Source organism: Leptinotarsa decemlineata, unplaced genomic scaffold (genome assembly GCF_025532065.1).
Source record: "Leptinotarsa decemlineata unplaced genomic scaffold, Ldec_3_MD MMD2_tig00005453_RagTag_RagTag, whole genome shotgun sequence".
NCBI lineage: Eukaryota > Metazoa > Arthropoda > Insecta > Coleoptera > Chrysomelidae > Leptinotarsa > Leptinotarsa decemlineata.
Genome location: NW_027412624.1, coordinates 118,518 through 142,926, shown reverse-complemented (window position 1 = coordinate 142,926; position 24,409 = coordinate 118,518). Strand labels below are relative to the sequence as shown.

Sequence of the window (24,409 nt, the reverse complement as noted above, 5' to 3'; positions counted from 1 at the left end):
TGGTTTGACATGAATAACATTTTCACCTGAAATGATTCATTTTATAAATATATAATATCCCTCCGATTATTAACTAAATCAACCGCCACTGTTTTATGGTCCAACTTATTTCAAATGTAAACAAACTCTCCACAACCTCTTATTACCCGCCAATCCCCCACGCCCATAAGTTGTACAGAAAAGGATAGTACGACACCCGTTTCAAAGTACATGCATTGTATTGGTATAGGCATGGCAACTCTATGTATTATTATTACTCCGAGGATAAAACGAAAGGTAATCGGTTTAACGCCAGGGTTTCTATGCATCTTTTCTTAGCCACGGTCGTAACTATAGTCTAGTCACGTATAGTCAATAGTCACGGAATACTGAATACTGTGGTTTAGCCTTCTTGAGAGTAAACTCTACTCTTGGCAACATTGCTATCAGTAATAGCTGTGTTTCTTAAAATTGCGGGAATGAAATATAAAACATAAAATGAATATACATTTTTATTGATACAGAGACAAGTTGGTTGTCTCTGATTGATATAATAAAGCAAGTAGTATATTTTTTGGGAAATAGTGTATTTATAAATCTCTGTAACATGGGTATTTTGAATCTATCAAAGTTGCTTGCAGATGTAGCACCTCAAGCTCTTAAAGATACGGAACTCAAAACGTATTTTGGTAAGGAACTGAAGATATATATTATTTAAATACTCATATCCAAATAATTCGGAATTTTACAGTATTCAATAAATATTCTAACTTGTTATGTTAGTTTACTAATTAAAACATTATGTTGAGATTGTAAGCATGCAAACATTTGCCATTTTATTTTTATAACCAGGTCGAAAAGTAGCCATCGATGCTTCAATGTGTCTCTATCAATTTCTAATCGCCGTTAGAACAGAAGGTGCTCAGCTAACTTCGGCAGATGGTGAAACAACATCTCATTTACTAGGAACGTTTTATCGAACTATTAGATTAATTGAAAACGGTATCAAGCCAGTCTATGTTTTCGATGGTAAACCACCTGAAATGAAATCGGGCGAGTTGAGTAAGAGACAGGAAAAACGCAATGAAGCTCAAAAGGCTCTGGATAAGGCTACTGAAGCTGGAGATGCTGCTGAAATGGATAAATTCAACCGAAGACTTGTTAAAGTTACTAAACATCACTCTGAGGAGGCTAAACAATTGCTGACACTAATGGGGGTGCCATACATTGATGCACCCTGTGAAGCTGAAGCACAATGTGCAGCTATGGTTAAAGCTGGCAAAGTATATGCTACAGCTACTGAAGATATGGATGCTTTGACTTTTGGATCAAAGGTAATACCAGCAATCTTGTATAACATTGTTACTTGACATTAGTTTCAACACAATTTTCGTTTTCTTGGTGCCAATGGCATCAACTACTATAGTCATTAGTTTCGTGTTCTGAGTAAGTTATGTTCGGGACTACACTGTAAAATATCACCAATAACCTCAGGGGGCACAGGAACAGGAAAGCTTGGTTCAGATGTAACGTTAGGATACACCACAATTCTTTTATTTTTAGACTTATATCCATTTCTATACTGCAAAAATAACAATCATCTAAATGATTTTTTTCTCTCCATATCATGGGTACCGCAAATTTAAAAGCTATCTTCTCTCTTTCATACCGTTTCCTTAAATCCTTGACACAGACATAAAACACTTTGTGAGGAACCCACACTTGTCTTGATTACTGATTTCCATACCAAAATATGCAAAGTCCATAATGTTTGTTTGAAGGTAGTTGACAATGTTTCGTGGTGCATTTCATTAGTCCGGACTTCCATTGTCTAATATATAAATTGATTTGAAATACCTGAAGGAATCTGTAAAAAAATTTAAAAAAATTATCTGAAAAATAACAATTATATTAAGAAAAAAACTGAAATTACAATGAAATAAAATACAAGCAACAACCAAAAAATATAAAAAAAACTATTTACACGAGATTAAAATTAAAAAATTATTAACAAGAAATGAAAATTAAAAATTGAAAGATTCCAAACCAAGTTACTTCATGATGTTTCAATTGTTAGTATCCACAATTGTCTTTGGGTGATAACGTTATCACCCGAAGACGGTTTTTTTCTTAATAGGTATAATTGTTATTTTTCATATAATCTCTTTTTTTTATTTTCTTACAGATTCTTTCAGGTATTTCAAATTAATTTATATCATATTAGACAATGAAAGTCCGAACTAATGAAATCAGTCAGTAATGTTCCTTTGATGTTTTTTAATTACAAAATTACCACAAATATAGCAAAAAGCGTTATGAGAATTTTTACAATCACGTTTAACCATTTTAGTTTTTTGATAAAAAGCACACAGCAATTTGAGTTTATACTTACAACGATTTAGATTATACTTAGTGAAAAAAAAAACTAAACGGCGGTAAAATTTATTAGAATTACCAACCTATGAACATTTATTATTTCATTGCCAACCCCATTACATTAAAATAATGTTGCCAACTTCAAAATATTTAAGCATCTTTACTTTTACTTCATATTTAAATTTAATAAATTGGTGGGTGATATTTTTTTGTAATCAAGACATCAAATTACGCAGGACTTATTTAATATTTAAAATTATCAAGAAAGTTGTTAGGATGTCTTGTGAATTGAAAATCGGACTTGGATATGAACATTACCAAAAAAATCGAATTTTGCGTTGAAATTCGGTATGTAGGGTAAAAATCGATTTCCACACAACTTTTTCAAATAACTTATTTCGGTATCATCAATGCGAAGCAAAATATCGAGAATTTTCGCAGGAACGCAGTAAGCTGGGTTTAAGGTTGTCACTCAGACTAAGTATTGCGAAATGTACGGCCCATGAAGGTATATGCCTGTACCAAAAATGAAATATCTGCTTTCAAAAATGACTAAAAATACAGGGGTGTCTTCATCTTAAGTGTGTTACACTGTATAACAACATTTGAAAACTTGTAAATTACACAAATAATTGAGAAATGCAAGGAATTTGAAAACTGTTATGGGAAATTATTAACAATGAACTAGGACGTAATGAAAATTTAAAAAAAAAATTGGTATTTCACTTCTGCAGAAAAGCACTATTGTTTCGGAATCTGAAGAATTATTATGAGAATGTTTCGTTGAACATTCTGCTAATGCAACACAATGATACATTCAGCTAAAATATATCTCTTCTATTATTGAAAATTCTAATATCATGTATCCATTTAAATATTTTCCAATCTCAAAATAAGAAGTAGTTATTAGTCTTATCTGGAATTTCTTAAATTTGTGAAAATTTGTTTTATTAATTTCAACTTTAAAATCTGATGATGAGCAGAAAAAACTAGTTATTCGTGATATGTATGATTATATATTTTTTTTAATTTTCAACTATTTCTGTATTCTTTATGTTGACATGGTTTACTTTATTGTATATTATAATAATGAAAATTATAGATATTATTCTGATACCTATAGGCATACCTCTTTGCTTCATAAACTGATTGAGACGGTAGTTGCTAAAAGACTTGTGGACCAGTTGAAGAAAAACGATTTATTATGCACTGGTCAACATTGTTTCAAACAAAGATCGGTAAAAATAGCTACTTGTGCTAGGAATCGCACGTTTAAAGGTAAGACTTCGTTAATCCTTAACTCTCATAACGTTCGACTTTTGAGGGGCGTCGTTCGTCGGGGAGGAGGGAAGTTGATTAAAGGAAACACAGATTTTAAACAGATATTTATAAGGAGATTGACAGCTAGGAATATATCCTTTCATTATTCTTCGACCTATCAAAGGCATTTGATAGTGTGCACTGAATTCTTAGCTGTAGAACTAATATCATTAGGATTTCCAGATAATTTCATAAATTGGTTAAAAATCCTAGATGACAAACAGATTCATGATGGTAACATTTAATGGTGCCACAAGGTTTAGTTCTTGGTCCTCTGTTTTTGTCAAATACCTTCTACAGCACAAAGCAGAAGTCTATATACTTATGCTTGCCAACGATACAACTATGACAGAATCTGGATGCAATGTAGAGCAATTCATCTATGAAATGGAAACAGTCATTGACCCATTTTCTGTCTGGTGTCATAAGAATGAGCTGGTACTCAATACATTGAAGTCGGTTATTGTAAAATCTCCCCACCAAAAGATTTACCAGATGAACATTGAATTGTTACAAGTTTGAACTTCCATTGTTCAACAGATAGATAGATAGATATTTATTTAATCTCTTATGGTTGCTTTACAACATGAGATAAGTCACCCTACATAAAGAGAGAAAAACTTCTCATTGGATATAAACATTAAGAAAAAAAACATCACAAACATTCTAGTCGTTTGAAATTGATTAAGAATAATAAGAATAAAATAAAATATAAAATATTTAAATATAAACACATGTTAAAATACATTGAAACAAAACTGCCTAGTCGCACGTTTTTTATATCCGTCTAATGAATAAAAGGCATGGCGGATGAGAAACTTTTCAAAGATAGTTTGAAATATTTCATATTGGTAATGAGTTTCAAGTCTTCAGGCAAAAGATTGAACAAATGTGCTCCAGCATATAGAGGGCTCTTTATTATATGTTGCTTTCTTTGCAAGTGGTGCAAATGGAAGTCATTCTTCTGTCTGTTATCATATTCATGGTAGTCACTGTTTCTATTCATATTTTTAGCATTCTGATGGGTATATATTAATAATTTGTAGAGATAGATAGATGTTACTGTTGGATATGGTTTTCAATGAACGTGTTTATGCACGTTTCTCTATAGTCCAAATCATATATTAACCTTATGAATTTTTTTTGTGATATGAAAATTCTGCATGTGTCTGTAGCTCTTCCCCACACGATGATGTTACTACTAATGATACTGTATATTAAAGAATAATATAGGTTTACTAGGTGGTGCCTATGATTTCAGAGTAATAAATGCAAAGTACAGCTTGTTGAGTTTTTTACACAGAGCATCAACTTGTCTATTGAAAGAAAGTGTTAATGGATTCGAAATCTATGGAAGAACAATTGAAATGAAAACTAATCAAATGTTGAAATTATCGAAAAAATAAAAATATTTGGACGAAAATATTCAGTTGAGTTAGTTACAATATATTTATATTGATATTTCTACATTGCATTTTCTCATAATTGGGTTGATGTACCTGTTGGAAATAAATGGCTTATTATTATGATTATTATTGAACATAAACTATTTGTTAATTGGTGTCTGAGATAAAATTTGTCAATAAATGTTATAACAAGAATTGTGTAAAGGTTGTTTCATCATGAATATTCTGAACTTGTTCTCAACTTTTTCGCTGTATCTGATATAACATAGGTATAACCTAATATTTAATTTCAAATTTCCTCATTGGAAAAAACTAGTTCCAATCTTTTTTTAGTGTGAATACAATTATTTTTTTTATTCTTACTTTTGCTACGTCCATTGATGATGGTATTGGGATAAAAATAATATTGTTATCAAGGGCAACCTATGAAAAGTAGAATTGGAACTCCTGGCGTAGAATTAATCCAAAACGGGCACCATTTCGAAACACCAGAACTCCAACAGAAATTAAAAGTGAAAACTATCGAGGAGAGATACATACGTTTAAGGAAATAAATATTTCGAAATGAATTTTGAAATATCATTCTCTCCCAACTACGTACACAGTAGGGTGTGGTAAACAACTACTTCCCCGGCTAATACCAAGCTGGTTATTGAATTATATCCGACGACATTTATGCAAGATTTCTCACAGAGGCTAGTCTCGCAGATGTGTCCGAATCACCCAGCAGCAGGACCATGCTGAAATTATTCAAGATCACCTGCAGATCGCGGTTTCGAGGTATTACCTCTCGTCACTACAGGAAAGATCCCACCCACATAGCAAAGTGTCTGGGATTCGAATAATTTCCACACGGCTCCTCCACATATATGAAACCTTCGTCAGAGAAAAAGATGTTAACTATCAACAACCTCATCTTGTGAACAAAGCCCCAAACAGGGAAAACATCCCATGTACCAAAATTATATAATTCAATATCCAGCGTGGTATTAGCCGGGGAAGTAGTTATTCGACAGACGTTTACCACACCCTACTGTGTAGGTAGTTGGGAGAGAGAATGATATTTCGAAATTTATTTCGAGATGTAGTTGTTACTAGTTAACAATCTTTCTCTCAGACGAAGGTTTGATATATGTAGCGGACCCGTGTTGAAATTAATCGAGTCCGAGATACTTTGCTGTCTGGGTAGGATCTTTCCTGTATTGACGAGAGGTAATACCTTGAAAACGCCGTCTGCAGGTGATCAACTTGAATCATTTCAGCATGGTCCTGCTGCTGGATGAACGAGAAACATCTGCGGATATAATTCAATATCCATCGTGGTATTAGCAGGGGAAGTAGTTGTTTTTCGATAGACGTTTACCACACCCTCTGTGTAGGTAGTTGGGAGAGAATATTTCGAAATGATTATTTCCTCATACGTATGTATCTCTCCTCGATAGTTTTCACTTTTGATTTCTGTTAGAGTTTTGGTCTATGGGATGTTTCCTTCCCGCATGGGGCTTTGTTCACGAGATAGAGTTGTTACTAGTTAACAATCTTTCTCTCAGACGAAGGTTTCATATATGTAGCGGAGCCGTGTTGAAATTAATCTAGTCCCAGACACTTTGCTGTCTGGGTAGGATCTTTCCTGTACTGACGAGTGGCAATACCTCGAAACCGAGGTCTGCAGATGATTTACTTGAATAATTTCAGCATGGTCCTGCTGCTGCTGCATAAATGTCTGTCGGATATAATTCAATACCCAGCGTGGTATTAGCAGGGAAAGTTTTCGACAGACGTTTGTCACACCCTACTATGTAGGTAGTTGGAAGAGAATGATATTTCGAAATATTAATATCCTCATACCAAAACTTCAACATTTTTCTCGATGAGCATTTTACCGACCTACTTGACGCCTTCATTTATTTCCGTTTTAGGTTTAACAGAAATTATAAAATAACATCATGTGTCAATTTTGAAACCAAACTGTTTTTTTAAGGAAATTTACTAGTCTCCTCTTGACTAGTTTTTCTATAATATTCACAAATAATGTTATCAAAAGTATTACACTTCTGTCAGTTATTTACTCACAAAAGCGACTGAATATCTCATCATATTACACTCTGAATAGTGGTGGCAACGTGTCAGACGTACAAGCGAAAGGTCGTTAGTAAGTTTCAAGAAAATTCATCCAGTTGAAGTTGGAATGATTTTGCAATGCTACATGACTGCCGGACTGCAAATAGCCATGATGCTTCATAGGTGACTCGGGTAGTTATTAACTACCCAGAACACGAGGCTAATGACCAAGCAGTTGATGCTTGACACCCAAGAAAAAAAATACTCTAAATATCTATGAGTAACCTTGAAGTTTATATGAACAATTAAACAGATGTTAACCCAAACACGGCTTCTATTCTGTTAATACTCCAAGTGCCCATCTTACTGGCTTATACAAGTTGCTGGTTTTGTCATCAACTTTGTTATGTTGATTTTTGTATTAACTTTGTCATTTCATGCACCGATTTAATTGTAAAAGACCAAAAAAAGTTGATTCTAATGAATTGGTTAAGGCTCTCGCAGCAGAGATTTTCAGTGTTACTATCTTTATTCAAGATTGAAAGCCGTCGTAGTTTGGAACTGCATCCTAACGTTTCGCCAGTACGAGTGGCTGGCATCTTCATAGGTTTATTCGACTTGATTATTCACCCGGGAATGATCAAGATGAATAAACCTCTGAAGAAACCAGCCTCTCGTACTGGCGAAACGTAAGGATGCAGTTCCAAACTACGACGACCTTCAAATCCGAATGAAGATAGTAACACTGAAAATAGATTCTATTCTTGACTTTGTTATAATCGTTTCAAAGTTGATGAAATAATCAAACAGGCATACTTGTTTTTTACAGGTAGTTTTACGTCATCTAACCTTCAGTGAAGCTAGAAAGGTGCCTATTCAAGAAATTCACTTGGATAAAGTACTTGACGGCCTCAAGTTAAACCAACACGAAGTTAGTTTTTATAATATTACCAAAATTAACATAATTGCAATTATATTATTTTTAGTTCATGGATCTGTGTATTTTATTAGGATGTGATTACACAGACAGTATTAAAGGAATTGGTCCAAAGAGAGCTATAGAACTTATTCAGAAACATAAATCAATTGAAGCTATTCTGGAAGCTTTAAATAAAGATAAATATTCGCCACCAGAAAACTGGTGTTACAAAGAAGCAAGAGAATTGTTCAAAAATCCTGAAGTTATGGATCCTGAAACAATTGAGGTTGTTGAATGTTTTACTATTTTTGGAAATTACACATTATTCAAAAATATAGAATTGATATTCTATTCTTTGATATCGATTTTTAATGGATCAATAATAAATATATGACCCAAAATAATTTTTCAGCTGAAATGGAGTGATCCAGATGAGGAAGGCATGGTCAAATATCTCTGTGGTGATAAAAATTTTAATGAAGAAAGGGTGAGAAATGGCTGTAAAAAACTCATGAAAGCTCGAACTGGAACTACTCAGGGAAGACTAGATGGATTTTTCACTCTTCTTTCTACAACTCCTGCCAAAAGAAAGGTGGAAGACAAAAAAAATACACCAAATAAAAGGGGGAAAAATACGGGAAAAGGAAAAGGGAGAGGAAAGTGAAACATATTTGATTCACTATTTATAAAAATCAGGCTCATTTTTAATTTTTTTTTTCAATAAAATCTTACATATCTTTACTTTTATATATTGAGTTATTATAATATGATAGTTTATTGGTGAAATATTCATTTTTAGTAAATATAACCATAATATTCCCAAACACCAGAACCGCAATATGCTTCACCAACCAAGTTGGCGTCTTCAGGAGATGAAGAAAATCAGATATACTTTGTCCATGGACGTAGATAAATAAATGGACTCAGTTATTTACCTCATTAAATGAAGCCGGTGAATGGGAGCATTCTAAGATCACGATGTGGATATGGACGTTGCCATATTGAATCCATGATAATTCTTTAATATCACCAATGCTGTGCGGAACTTCAAAACTAACAAATTACATTCAACAGCATGAAGTTATGACCTCTATCATGAGGTTAAAATAGACATCAAACATTTCAGAACCTAAACTAGTGTCACATTCACTTCGAAAATATTTGTCATTATCATATAAATCGGCACAGTTCGTTACAAGTGAACTCGTGGCAACACTGTCGAATTTGTCGTTTGGAAGCCTACTACCTGCCTTGCAGTGATGCCAATTTGCCAGTAATTACTGCATTTGCAAGTAATCCGATTATTCAGAAACTAAAATGCAGTAATAAAGATATGCAAGGAATTTGTAAGGACTTTCAATATTCTGCAAGGATTTTGGATATCTCTCTTTATATTGATATATTTAGTGAGAGAGAGAGAGGGAAAGAGAAACAGTTGATTGAATAGAATATGTAATTACATCGGCGACAGGTTGGAATGCATTTTGTACAATTCCCATTGGCAACACTGCTGCCTTGTTCTGTTTGTCTATGTTATCCTCGAGTGTTTACTGTTTCCCTCCACTTCGTGTTGACATACTTTGCTTTGTGATATTTATTGAAAATAGTGAATCTGTTACTCTGTTTGGTTTATATATAGTTAAATAATAGATAGAAACTAATAATGGTGCTTTACTGTTGGGTTTGCAAGCAATCCCAATGTTCTAATCAAAAATTGACCTTACACAGGTGAGTGAATACAGGTTTTTGCTCATAGGCGTCACAATGAGTTTCGAATTGCTATAGATAGGTACTTCAAAATGAAACCGAAATTCATTTTGCATGGCATGCAGTGAAATGCAATGTTTTCAGATGAAAACATTTTAAATATACAAATTCTAATAATTTCTATCTACACGTATTAATGAATAAAGAGCAAACATTTTCAGATTTCCAACTGATGCCAATGAAAGAGCAGTTTGGTTTGAGAATTTGGGATTGAAGCAATGCCCCGAAAATACTCTAAAGTATGCAAAAATTTGTTCCGTTCATTTTGAGGGAGAAGCGTTTGAAGTGAAACCCAGTGGAAAAATATTCCTGAAAAAAGGCGCCCGTCCTTTGTCTTTTAATCAAGAGTATATTCCTCCAACTTCAAGGTATAGTAATCATTCAACGGTTATCATTTTCTAACAATATTTTTTCGAAACATAATTAACTTTTTTCAGAAAGGATGACTCATCTACAGATTCAACAGGTACAGCTTCAGAAAACAATTTTTTGGAAGTTGACACGTCTATTGATAGCCCTCCACTAAAGAGGTAAGATCAAATCCAGGTGGTGTAACATGATTGAGGCTCATTTTTATAACTATTTCTGCTTCTGGTATTGTGCTAATAATCAAATAATGATCTTTTATGCTCATGGAATTTTGACTCTTAGTGCTAAAAAAAATATCAAAGGAAAACTGAATTGGTTCCAATGTTTCCTGTGGGATTTTGAAACGAATAGTGTTTTCCATTTAGAAATTGGCCCAATCTGAGCATTCTATAATTTTTAGATTAAGAAGCAATGTGCAGACTCATCAGACCGAAATATCTCATACTCGTGACTCCAGAAATGGGCACACATTCAAAAGGAGAATATGAAAAATGTATTGATTCTAGCTCAGAAACATTGACTGCATCAGAAATAACTAATCCATAACTTAGTCACAGAAAAGGAAACAGACTCGCTCACAAATTTGCAGAAGAGAAAGTAAGTGAAAAATAATCTAACAGAGAAATAGTTTTAAGAAGTTATCACAAGCAATGGGTTAGCTGTATTTGTAAGCTAATTTTAACCACGATTCCCAAATCTGTATCCGTCAATAGTAACAATATGCGTTCAATAATGCGTCAAAAAGATGAACAGTTTTTGAAAAAAAACTGAATTTTATTTATATTCATTTCAGAGCTCCTGATGACCTAGCTACCAGTGATTTTTCAACTCCTCGTAAGGTCAGAAGAAATCTGAAAACAATGAAAAAAATCTTGACAGGCCAGAAAACTAAAATTAGAACTTTACAACAGTCAGTGCGGAGACTGCGGTCCAAGGTGACAAACTTGAATTCACTGATAAACCATTTGAAAGCTAAATCTTTGGTCAGTGAAGATTGTGAAAGTTCATTGAGAGTGAGTTAATAAGGTTTCAATCCGTTTCACCACCACAACAAATTGTATGAAAATTATAGATTTTTGTAGGGTTGATTGCTCATGAACTTCTTTGCCGAGCAGAAAATATGATAATGATAATGAAATAGTCATCTTTGATGTCATAAGGAAGTGATTGAAAAATTTTCGGTACTATAATACGTAGCGCATTATGGGATATATTGGGTTTTGTGTTTATGTTTTTCTATACACTTCATTTCAAGTAGCATTATGGGTACAGTTTAAACATATACAAAAACTCCTTTTTTTACACTAACTCTAAAATTTTTATTTTGTTTATCATCTCAACAATCTGTGAAGGAATTAAAACAAAAGTTTTCTTTTATGAATAATCGACTCATTCTGAGAAGTTGAAAGTTACAGCAACTTACTATTTTATGTTCTTTTGAATTCATACATACTCGATTATGACATCTAGCATATTTTTTGTTGCAGGCTTCTATGTCAGAGTCAACATCTGAACTTTTCAAAAGGATGCTTAAGGGTCCCAGAACTCAAAATAATACACCAGCACTTAGATCATTTGCTCTAACTCTGAGCTTTTATTCTACTAAGGCATATAATTATGTTAGGACGACATTCAATAATTCTTTACCGCACCCGACAACTTTATCAAAATGGTACCAATCAGTTGATGGTGCTCCTGGGTGGACAAAAGAAGCGTTAACAGCATTGAAACTGAAAGTTGATGCAGCTAAACAAAAAAAAATGTGATATTATTTGTAATTTAATTTTTGATGAAATGTCCATTCGAAAACAAGTTGAATGGACTGGCAAAAAGTTTTGTGGGTATGTAGATATTGGTACTGATTTGGATAGCGATCAACTTCCTGAGGCTAAAGAAGTGTTGGTGTTTATGCTAGTTTGTTTGAACAGTTGTTGGAATGTACCTGTTGGATATTTTCTTTTAGATGGTCTTTCTGGATCTGACAAAGCTGGTTTTGTTAAGAAATGTTTAGAGTTGGTTGATGAAACTGGGGTAATTGTGTCCTCTATAACATTTGATGGTACTGCAGCCAATTTCAAGATGGCTTCAATTCTGGGAGCAGATTTCAATGTTTCACCAATGAAAACTAATTTTAATCATCCTGTTACGAAGGAAAAGGTATATTTATTTCTAGATCCATGTCATATGATAAAATTGGTAAGAAATTGTTTGGGATCTTATAAGAACTTGCAAGACTCTGATAAAAATCAAGTGAGTTGGGATTATTTTGACAAATTAGTTAACATTCAATATAATGAGGGGTTACATGCTGCAACAAAACTGCGAAAACGTCACACTGTGGACTAGAGAAAAAATGAAAGTAAAAATCGCCACACAAACGCTAAGTAAAAGTGTAGCAGATTCTTTGATATATCTATGTAAAGATTTATTACTGCCTGAATTCCAAGGAGCGGAAGCAACTGCATTGTTCGCCCGTTACTTCAATGATTTATTCGACATTTTCAATGCAAAAAATAGATTTGCTAAATATAATTATAAAAAACCTTTGTCTCCTGTAACGAGTAAGCAATTTTTCGACTATCTTGACATTATTAACGAATATATATTGCATCTGTCTACAGGAAAAGTTGAGGTATTGAAATCAAAGAGAAAAATTGGTTTTTTAGGATTTCTTATTTGTATAGAGATCCTCAAAGGCCTTTACAAATCTTATGTCGAATCTGGAAAACTGAAATATATTCTAACTTATAAATTATCCCAGGATCATGTTGAATTGTTCTTTGGAGCAGTTAGAAGTCGTGGGGGATTCAATAACAATCCAACTACTAGACAATTTGAGGCAGCTTATAAAAGGTTGATAGTTCATTCAGAAATAAAAGCTGGAGATACGGGAAATTCTTTGAACTTGATTGCAACCTCGATATTATTTTGTAACAGTGGTCGAGTTACCATCAGTGAGAATGGAGAAGATCTTTCTTCGACTACTGACCAAGCAATATTTGAGAATAAACTGAGTGAAGACATACGAGCGTTGGATTTTCTCCATTCTTCTGCTTTGTGTTTAACAGATTATGTTAATGATATTGTTTGTTATATGGCGGGTTATGTGTCGAGGAGCCTGGAAAATATTGTTTCATGGTTTAGATGTAAGTCACTTTTATTTGATGAAAATGATGAGACTACCTCTACACTGCTTATAAGAAAGGAATATCGAAACCTCACTAAAGCATCAAAGTTAGTAGTAGAAGTTTGTGTTTCGTTTACTACAAAATAGATTTAACTTATACTTTAGCCTCAATAACACGTCGTGGTTATGCTATTGAATTGTAGCTGATTAACGGAAAAACAGATTTTAAAACAGAAACAGATGACATGTTTGTAGGTTTAACATAGCAGCGCCATCTATTGATTACTTACTCAATCCAGTCAATAGATATCGCCATCTGTTAAAACCGTTTGGAGTTAACAGATAATTGGGAATGTCAAATAATTTTCAATAAATGAATATTGCGACTATAAATTAAGATGTAAGCTATCCTATCTTTCAAGTTGGAACAAACTGCACCACTGTGTGCAGGAGTCCATCGCGGACAAACAACGTGACACGTAATATATATATATATATATATATATATATATATATATATATATATATATATATATATATATATATATATATATACAGGGTGTTTCAGAATTCGACGGACAAACTTATACCACGTCATTCCTCTTGCAAAATGATGAAAAATGAGGTAGGACATGTGTGTCCGGAAATGAGCCGTTTCAGAAATACAGGGCGTTGAAGTTGCAAAATAAAAAGACCCTTTCCGTCGTAGCTCCCGGACTAAAAGGAATAAATTAATGAAACTCAGCAAATCGATTACGAGCTAGAATGTGCTTCCTCCAGTGGTATGTTTGCTTCAGTATCAGTAGCCAGTGGCGTTCCAGCGGGGTAATAGCTTATATTTCCCCCTTATTTTTTACGCCACTGACTTTATATCCACAACCGTCTTTTTTTTGAATTCCTTGATCAATTTTACGTAAAAACCAAATAAACATTCACTATGAAAAAACCAGTAGTTTTCGAGAAAAATTGAGTTGAACTGATACGTGCATTCTTATATGGGAATAATCGATTAAAATAATCGAAATTCCAAAACCAAAATTATTTGAACTCTTTTATGATTTTACCATTAATTTAGCGCTTGCAAGTGATGGTAATTATTGTGGGTTTTCTATCATCGTACCAATTTTTGTTATGTTTAGCATATTGTAATGACAAATCATAACTCTTGAGGCTTATTTTCGTGCTTGTCAATAGATTTCATTGTTGAAATGTTTTCATTGTTCTCAGATCTCCGAGTGACTTTGTGATCTGAAAAAAAGTGACCCCAAATAAAATTTGCGATCATTCGGAATCTCGACTGAGTTAGGCTCCAATAATCCTAAAATAACACCATTATTCTGGATTTTGGGAAAATTATTTTTTGTTCACAATTATCCTGTCTTTCCCATTCGTGAAATCACACTTCTCTTTGTAGAATCGTAAATATCTTGAAGAATATTCATTAATAAGAAAATGAAAAACATTCTCAAAGTATACAGTGTTTTCAAATTTTCACAGATGAAGCCGAAAAACAAAATTTTACCAGTAGACTCTAATTATACGCCTGAAAAAAAGAAATGTATTTGGAAGAAGTCAATTTATTTGAATAACCATCTGATAAGATCTTCGCTAACTCTAGTCAGTAAATGAAGTTTTTTAAATAAATGAAGAAATGGAAGTTGTCTATTTACAGCTAATTACATAACTCTTAGTTGGATGTCGGTACTCATAATTCATCTTTGAGTAGAAATATCATGTTCAAAATATACCTTCTCTACACATAGTTTAGATAATGTGATAAGAAACAATACTGTTGAAATTCTAGAACAGTGAGTCATAAACACGAATTTCTTTTTGAAATTTACATTGAAAATTCAAATGTGCTTTTGAATAATAATGAGAACATCTGATGAATAATCAATAGGGTAATTGTTCGAAATTTTTTCCGTCAACACTTATACATGATCTGCAACGGCGCAACATAGAAAATCGCACTTTTTCAAATGATTCTAAATTTTTGGCAATCGTTATCGATGCAGCTTGAATGCGGGCGAATAATTCTTCTTGGCTTTTTGGTTCTGTTTCATAAACCAGTGACTTCATATGACCCCAAAGAAAATAGTCAACAGGATTCAAATCTGGTGATCTGGCAGGCCATTTGTGGGGTCCACCTCGACCAATCCAATTGTCACCGAATTTCCGATTTAGGTACTCTCTAGCAGCTAACGAAAAATGAACAGAAGCACCGTCGTGCTGAAACCACATTCCATTCCGGATATTCAGAGGAACATCTTCTAACAATTCAGGCAATACTTCTCCCAAGAAAGTGCTATAATTGTCCCCATTCAAATTATCTGGTAAAAGATAAGGACCAACTATAGTCTATTTCAAAAGAGTGTAGAGTATTAAATCATGAAGTGTCATAAAATTTGCCTGAATTTCGTTGTCGTCCATGGGCGTAGGCAAATCTTAGGATTATTAAACTTAATAATTAAAGTAAATTAAAAATTACAGACATAGATAATAATAAAAGGCCATTTTTGGGAAGTAATTTGGTCTAAAACTAAGTACCTACATGTATTTAGGTAAGTAAAATTTCTTAAAAAAAGATTAAGATTAATTTTAGTGGTTCTTGTAAACTTATTTAATATGCAATTTGGGTTCATATACTTGAGCATGATTTCTCAAAAAAGGGTTAACACTTAGTTCCGAGGTGCCATGTCATTATAATAATCCCTTTTTGACCCTGCCCACCAATCATGCAATACCTATTAAACCCAGGTAATTAAGAAAAAGGGTTTAAATATATTGTAATTGTGTCTTAAACATTCGAGTTATAATAGTAATTGTTACTACACCAATTAAACGTACAGTGATATTGTGATATAGAAATAGTGAAAAAGTTATAAAATGGGGACATTTACTCCAAAGAAAAGAAGTGTAAAAAATTCTCCGCTATCTGTTTGCGAAAAAGTTATAATTTTAAATGTATATGATTGCATAAAACACGATCACCCTAGTTTGTCTGTGCAAGAAAGTGTTGAGCGATGTGCCCGAATGACTGGAATTGGACAGTCCACGATTTTTAAATTATTGCGAGAAAGAAAGATATCAGGCCAGGTAAGTCCATGCAAGAGAAAATCAGGAAGACCAATAAAAATCTTAGATGAAGACACCAAATGTGACATTCGAAGAAAAGTTCATTCGTTTTATTTTAAAAAGGAAATACCCACTCTTGAAAAAATATTTATCGAGATAAGCCAAGATAACGATATTCCTTTGATATCCAGAAAAATTTTATGGAAAACTTTAAAAAGTATGAATTTTGCCTGGGAAAAGCACAATCGAAAGGCACTATTACTGGAAAGTGATGAAATTGTTTGCTGGAGACGAAAATATTTGACAACTATAAAGCAGTACCGCAGAGAGCAAAAGAAAATTTTTTATCTTGATGAGACGTGGATAAACGAAGGTTATATAGTCAAAAAAATGTGGCAAGATAAAAATATAACAAGTTCTCGCCAAGCTTTCATAGAAGGCCTTTCGACGGGTATTAAAGTGCCTTCGGGAAAAGGGAAGAGGCTTATAATTGCTCACATTGGAAGCGAAGACGGATTTTTAAAAGAAGGTTTGTTAAGCTTTGAGTCGTGCCGGACGGGAGATTATCATGAGGACATGAATTCGGATGTCTTCGAAGACTAGTTCGGGGAAATGTTAAAATTTCTTTCAGCTGATTCGGTCGTGGTTATGGATAATGCAAGCTACCATTCAAGGCGCTTAGAGAAGGTACCAACTTCAGCTTGGAGAAAGCAAGAAATTATTAACTGGCTGTCAAATAAAGGTATTCAGTTTGAGACGAATTCAGTAAAGAAGGAACTACTAGCCATAGTAAAACAACATAAATCTCGCTTCATGAAATATGCCGTAGAAGATGTAGCAGAAAAGTATAAAGTAACTGTGCTGCGCCTACCGCCATATCATTGCGAATTAAATCCTATAGAACTTATATGGGCACAAGTTAAAGGATATGTTGCAAGGCACAATACCACATTTAAAATGAAAGATGTCAAGGTATTGTTTGATCAAGCCATTATGGAAATCACATCAGAAAACTGGCAAAAAGCAATCCAGCATGTTTTAAAAGAGGAAGATAAAATGTGGGAACTGGACAACTTGGTCGATCAGGTGGTTGACCCTATAATTATAACACCAGGGGATGATGACAGTTCTTCGGATGAAGACTATACTGATGTAGAATAATTTAATTGAATTGTAAATATACTGTAGCGGGATAAGCAATCTGGACAGAGACCAGTGTATCAGTGACAGTGACACTTTTGCCTAGGTTAGGGTTTAGAATTAAGGGTAGTCTGAATAATTATTTTCTCGGAAGGTTCTCGAAAATTGTACCTAGTAATCTCTAGAACATTCAATTAGGGTATAAATAGAGTGTTGTTAAACGTTAAGGGAAGTTCACAGTTTTAGTATTGTTCAAGTGTCAAATTGTAATAACGTATCCAGTAAAGTTCTTGTCGTTTTTGTGAATAAATTGATTTAAAGTCCCCACAAGTGTTTCAATACGTAAAGTTCGTTCGTGTGTGTTTGTGAGTATTTCCCGATTTCGGTTCGTATATATTTTGTTACATTTTATATTTTTTTAATAACACTGTTCTGCTGTATTAAATTTTTATTTCCTTTAATATAATTTTTATGAATGCATATTCTTTTGGCAATTATCCCAATAGCGCGCCTCTGGCTCAGTATTTATCCGTCGATAACAATGGACAAATCCCTTGAAACAGGGTGATACCTACCTGCTCTTTATGAAACGACATAATTTTGCAATGCGGACTAGGGAAGTGACAGAATTTATCGGATCACCCTGTAGCGCTTTTGAATACTTAATGAGATTTTATTACTCTACACTCTTTTGAAATAGACTATAAACGGTTTTCTACTATTCCTGCCCAAACATTCAATGAAAATTTTGTTTGATGGCCATGAGGATGAATAGCAAAAGGATTTTTCTCGGCCCAAATATGGCTATTGCGAGAATTGAAAATACCTTCCCTTGTGAATTTTGCCTCATCAGTGTATAACACTTGCTTGATAAATTCCGGATTATTTCTCCACATACTTAAAAACCATCGAGAAAATTCAATTCGATCTGGATAGTCCTCTGGTTTCAGTGCCTGAACTTTTCTCAGTCGATATGGGTATAACTGCTGTTCATGCAAAGTCCTCCAAACAGATGATGAAGACACATGCAGTACTCTAGCTATAGATCTACTACTTTCAGACGGATGTTCAGCAGCATAGTTCAATATCTCCTCTTCTGTGATATAATTTCTTACAGTTCTCTGTATACCTGCATTCCTTCTGGTAATTAAAAAACTTCCTGTTTCCCTGAGTCTTCTGTCCACGTTTTCGAACGTTTTTCCAACTAGGAATTCTATTTCTGGAAAATTTTCACTGGAACTATCACTGGAAAATTTTCACGATACATTCTTTGTGCCAACCTTCCATTTCGTCCCGATTTTCCATAAATAAGGTGCATGTCCGCTAACTCTTCGAATGTAAAATTCATTTTTATTATACGAAATACACAATCAAACACTTTCTGATAGCTACGTTAACTTGGAAGTGTCATACGAATCTCATTTCATTTCCACAGCCCCCTAACAAATTTATTGTTGTCAGTAAATAAAGTAATCCTCATTGCTTAGGTGGATCAAAGATTGTTATAAGTCACGTGAATGTATTCTGAAACTATTCAACCAGTGGCTGAAGAACTCGAGAATATCGGTACAGTTATCTAACAAAACTATAATAGATATGCCCAGGAAACATTGTAGATGGCTAAGGTTGAAACAAGTAATGGTATTTTGGTTAATCGATAAAACTTGGATTTTTACCCAGTGAGAGAAGATAATTCGATAAAACATTCTGAGTTCAGTTTTGCCAACTATTCGTAATTGTCTTTGAAAATCGTTTGGATGGAACATTTTATTAAAAAATAAATCTCGAGGTAAAGCCATTCAGTAGGTCTGCGGGCTCACAACATATCTGCAAAAAAAGTTGGTAAAATGGTAGAAAATCCGCAATATGTTGCCGAAGTGAATAATTTTTCAAGCACACAATGAATGGTAGAATGATGAAAGAGTTCAAATAATTTCGGTTTTGGATTTTCGATTATTTTACTCGATTATTAATATTCCCATATGAGAATGCACCTATCAGTTCAACTCAATTTTTCTCGAAAACTACTGGTTTTTTCATAGCAAATGTTCATTTGGTTTTTACGTAAAATTGATCAAGGAATTCAAGAAAAAGACGGTTGTGGATATAAAGTCAGTGGCGTAAAAAATAAGGGGGGAAATATAAGCTATTACCCCGCTGGAACGCCACTGGCTACTGATACTGAAGCAAACATACCACTGGAGGAAGCACATTCTAGCTCGTAATCGATTTGCTGAGTTTCATTAATTTATTCCTTTTAGTCCGGGAGCTACGACGAAAAGGGTCTTTTTATTTTGCAACTTCAACGCCCTGTATTTCTGAAACGGCTCATTTCCGGACACACATGTCCTACCTCATTTTTCATCATTTTGCAAGAGGAATGACGTGGTATAAGTTTGTCCGTCGAATTCTGAAACACCCTGTATATATATGTATATATATGTATATATATATATATATATATATATATATATATATATATATATATATATATATATATATATATATATATATATATATATATATATATATATATATATATATATATATATTAGATTATGTAGTGTTTCCGTGAAATGAATCTATATCAATTCCATAACAAATGTTTGGAGTACAAACTGAATAGGAAAAAGTGATGGTTTCAGAAATCAGTATTCATTTATTTGACAGTAGTTGTTTCGAATGGGATTTTTCTTCCAGTTTGCATCTGAAAGAGACTTCTTACACAAGCTACACATTTCTGTAAACAGTTCATTTCAAACAAAATTATTTTTTCCCATCAGAGGTTTCCCACATTTTTCTATAAGATTTTTTCCTAAAAATATATTTCCTTTTCCATTTTGAAAGAATCGATATTTGATGAACAAAACAACAAGTAAACCATTGATCTTTATAATTACACATTCAATAACAACTGTTTTTAGAACATTTATTTGAACATAATAGATAACATATTTATGAAAATAGAGTATTACAATTCAAAATTATTCAAATTATTAAGAGTACTTTACACTACCATATTTTCGACCAATCGTTGAAGGCATATATCATTTCTGACCAAACCTTTTTGCTTCAAATACTCTCTTGATCTCACCTAGAAAAACACAATTTCACTAACAGGAAAAAAGTATAATGAAAAAAAATAACAGATTACGAATCCACTGTAATAGTACTTGTAATGATTTTTCATCAATTATTCCTGCTAAATATTTGCAGTAACTTGCCAAAAACGAACTAATTTTTTTATATTGAAAAACAATACCAGGTATGAATATAGGTGTTGTGTATTTAAATATACTACTTGAACACAAGTCCAACTAACTAGACTAACTAACTAACCAACTAACAAGACTAAAAAAAACACCTCAAAATCTGAGTAGATTTTTAATTCAAAATGAAAATGTTCAAAGTAAGATATTAAATTGAGATTAAAATAATCCTTCCTGCAATTGGTTGAGACTAAATTTCGTGATATGTTTTTCAATGTTCCCTTAGATATGTTCACAAGTACAAGGGCAGAGTCAAGTTGTTTCAGTTCCAGACTAATTTGGATAAATATACCACTAATATCAAATATCGATATCTCATCGTGTTTTGAAAAATTCTAGGTGAATGATCCAGACTTGCAGCCATTTTGTCTACAGTGTAAATTCGTATGTGAGGGATCACCTTTGACCCAAAAACTACCGACTTGGTAAAACAATGCCTTTCTGCAGAAGCCGTCAAATTTAAAAAAAGTAAGAAAAATCCCGCATTTATTTAAAAAAATGAAAAGATAAATATAGCTCACATCATATTTGATCATAAACTCTGTTCTTTGTGTTGCAAGTCTCAACTCATAATTGATAGAGAAAATTTGCTCAAAATATAAAAATTGGTTGAAAACTATGACACGATGGTTAATAACTCTGGAGAGTGTACTCAGATGAGTAGGACTGCATGTGTGATAACATAATCACAAAAATATTGTCTAAAGATATTCGACACCAATAACAATAGCATCAAGTGACGGTATTGAAGTTGGGGAAGGCAACTATTATAATGGTAATCAAATTAAAAAATTGTGTGGAAATTAAGATAAGGGTTTAAGAAGCAGTTCAAAATTGCAACTCATGCATTCGGATATATGGGCTGGCTCTATATATCAGAAATTTTATCTAACAAACCTGTTATTCTTGTTATAAAAAATGAGGCATCCAAAAAATTTAAAATGGATTGACATAAGCACAAGTTATAAAATCACAGGTGTTACAACCGACATTAGAACCAAGTATATAGTTTCCAAGAATAATCACACTAAAAACACATTCAACATTAAATAATAGTTGAATTTATGATCAAACAGAGGGCAATGGGACTGTAAAAGCAAAAACCACGTATTTGTTTGTATTGTGAAAAAATCTTTTGGTAATATTAGAAGAAAACCCACAGTGGAATGTGTATGAACAAAAAAAAATCTGAAAGAAATCCTGCATTCTGTGGTAGATTATAATGAAAATTTTTTGCCAAAAAAATTATCCTATCAAATTTGTCTATTTCTAGTCATGTGTGTCGAAATAACCAATGAAACCATCATTACACTGATAACTACCCATGGATAGTTTTCACGGGTAGTTATCACTTATGTCATGACATTGCTAAGCAACCAACACAATAAAGTTGTTTGACATTTCAGTAATTCAATTTATTTCGAAAATGTCACTTCCTCGCTTTGGTGTTCAAAATGATGCGGCAATTGACAAAATCATTGAAGAAAATACACCAAAAAATACTGTCAATAGTAAAAAATACACTTGGAAAATATTTATGGAGTTTTGTGACGCCAGAAAATATGAATTGGATGGAAATCGTACTCTCGAAGAGCTTGCATTAATACTCAAGGATTGGGCGATTAATATGAGAAAAAAGGATAGCACAGAGTTTAAGGAGGCTACTGTTAAAACCGTATGGAATATAACAAGCAAATTATTACAAGAAAAGTATTACAAGGAGTATAATATCATGCTAGACCCCTTTAAAAGTGTTGCATTCAAACAAGCGCGGAATGCACGCGACGCAGCACGAAGAAATTTACAAACAGATCCCACTAAACGCAAAACAAGCTCAGTACCATTAACTTCAAATGAAATGAGTAAAATTATAAACTTTTGGGATGAAAATACCCCTATAGGACTCCTACGCAAATTTTATCACATAGCAGCGGTGGAATTGGCTTGGAGAGGTGGTGAAGGTGCTGCTTGCTTAGTTGATTATTTTCATATCGAAAAGGACAACAATGGATCTCCAACTAATAGGATAGAATATAATCCAATTTTCAGTAAAACCTGCCAAGGGGGTTCAAAGAACTGCGCCTCTAGCAAATGGTTAGTTCAAAATAGTGATAACAATGCTTGTCCTGTCAGATTATTCATTGAATTATTATCAAAACGAGGCACAAATATCAAGACAAATAGACTATTTTTAAGGCCAAATCGTCACTGGAAGACAGGAAGCGATAACTGGTATGACAATATGCCTCTGGGTAGAAATATAATCAACGGATGGACGAAATCTTCTGCTGAAGCAATTGGCTTGGATACGAAACAGAGGAAAATAACCAATCACTCTAATAGAGCAACTGCAGTCAGTCAACTAGCTAAGAGTGGAGTTCAAGAACAGCAATTGTTGAAAATTACTGGGCACAATAATGGAAATTCCATAAAACCTTATTTGAATATTGATCAGGAACATCATAACCAAATAATCAATAGTATGCGTGGAAACACCTATGCAGTAACCGAGGCAAATACAGCAAGATCAACGGAATATCATTATACGAATTGTTCTTTTAATAACTGTGTGTTCAATAAATAATTTTGTTCGAATTGCAAAAAAATTTCTCACCGAATATCCCTCGAACATTGATAAATAACTCATAATTTTATCACAACTTCCTCAAGCACGTTATAACATCCCGACGCCTTCGGCGTCGGGATGTTACCAAATAACGTGCTTTCGAAAACTGTGATAAAATTATTTCGTTAGTTATCAATGTCCTTGGGATATTATAGCTGATAATTACTAATTACTACTACTTTTTCGACTTATTAGTCGAAAAAGGTAACCCATCAACTAGAACGCATTTATCCGTTTGGAGATGTAAACTGACTGAATCAATGAATGCATCAAGCAAGCGGTCATGATAATAGAGGAAGTTGGACCCACAAAAAAACTGTATGATGATCTCAATAGAAGTTCTGATTTTAAAAAAAATCTAGGAAATCGTAATTTTGCCATTTCCTTTTGTTCTGAAGATTTATTTACAAGTTGATTTCATTGTCTGATAAAATTACATGCTACCCAGTTTTACATCTCATCAAAAAAAAAAAAATACTCCTTGCACTACTCTTATCCACTGCTCGGAATCACTTCTATTGATTATGAAAATTGAGAATTAAAACTTCTGTTTTCATACCACTTTTATTTGTAACTAATGATAATAAAGTTTTGTCCTACAAGGACATTTTCAAACGAATTTGAAGATGTCCTTGTAGGACGAAACTGTAGTAACATTAGTTACAAATAAAAGTGGTATCGAAACATAGGAAGTTTTAATTCTCATTTTTCATAATGATCTCCTACCACATAGTAACAGTTACACCCATCAATCTACCTATTGACTACTAAAACTGATATATTCAGGGGGTAAGGATGCGAACATACTTAGTAATTCTATTATATAGGTGAGGGAGAAATGTAGAGTATAAATGAAATATATGGTCCTATAGCTGAACCAAATATATTGCCTTCTCCCAATAAACACGAAGCTCGGTGGTTGAATAAATTGAGGTAGTGTATCCAATCATCATGTACTGTTACAAGAATGTG

The 24,409-nt window shown here is 33.3% G+C and overlaps 3 protein-coding genes across 6 annotated transcripts in view; 2 read left to right on the top strand and 1 right to left on the bottom strand.

Moving 5' to 3' along the window:
• Window positions 1–387: 387 nt before the first annotated feature.
• On the top strand, window positions 388–8,808 carry Fen1 (Flap structure-specific endonuclease 1). The gene is made up of 5 exons (XM_023172539.2): window positions 388–668; window positions 832–1,313; window positions 7,972–8,073; window positions 8,129–8,347; window positions 8,474–8,808. The coding sequence occupies exons 1-5, from the start codon at window positions 587–589 to the stop codon at window positions 8,723–8,725; spliced, it is 1,137 nt and encodes a 378-aa protein (XP_023028307.2). The 5' UTR covers window positions 388–586; the 3' UTR covers window positions 8,726–8,808.
• A 133-nt stretch (window positions 8,809–8,941) lies between these two features.
• LOC141484272 (uncharacterized) lies at window positions 8,942–23,946 on the top strand. Its single transcript, XM_074179349.1, has 7 exons — window positions 8,942–9,789; window positions 9,990–10,196; window positions 10,266–10,358; window positions 10,598–10,794; window positions 10,991–11,210; window positions 11,685–12,354; window positions 21,151–23,946. The coding sequence occupies exons 1-4, from the start codon at window positions 9,725–9,727 to the stop codon at window positions 10,683–10,685; spliced, it is 453 nt and encodes a 150-aa protein (XP_074035450.1). The 5' UTR covers window positions 8,942–9,724; the 3' UTR covers window positions 10,686–10,794; window positions 10,991–11,210; window positions 11,685–12,354; window positions 21,151–23,946.
• LOC111506951 (VPS35 endosomal protein-sorting factor-like) overlaps window positions 20,458–24,409 on the bottom strand; it is a 40,166-nt gene continuing 36,214 nt past the window's right edge. For all 4 annotated transcript variants that reach the window (XM_074179345.1, XM_074179344.1, XM_074179346.1 and 1 more), the window contains one exon: window positions 20,458–20,636. Coding sequence is in view for 3 of the 4 variants with exons in the window: in XM_074179344.1 (XP_074035445.1) it covers window positions 20,550–20,636 (87 nt within the window). In the remaining variant the exon portion in view is untranslated. The remainder of the gene's footprint in view (window positions 20,637–24,409) is intronic.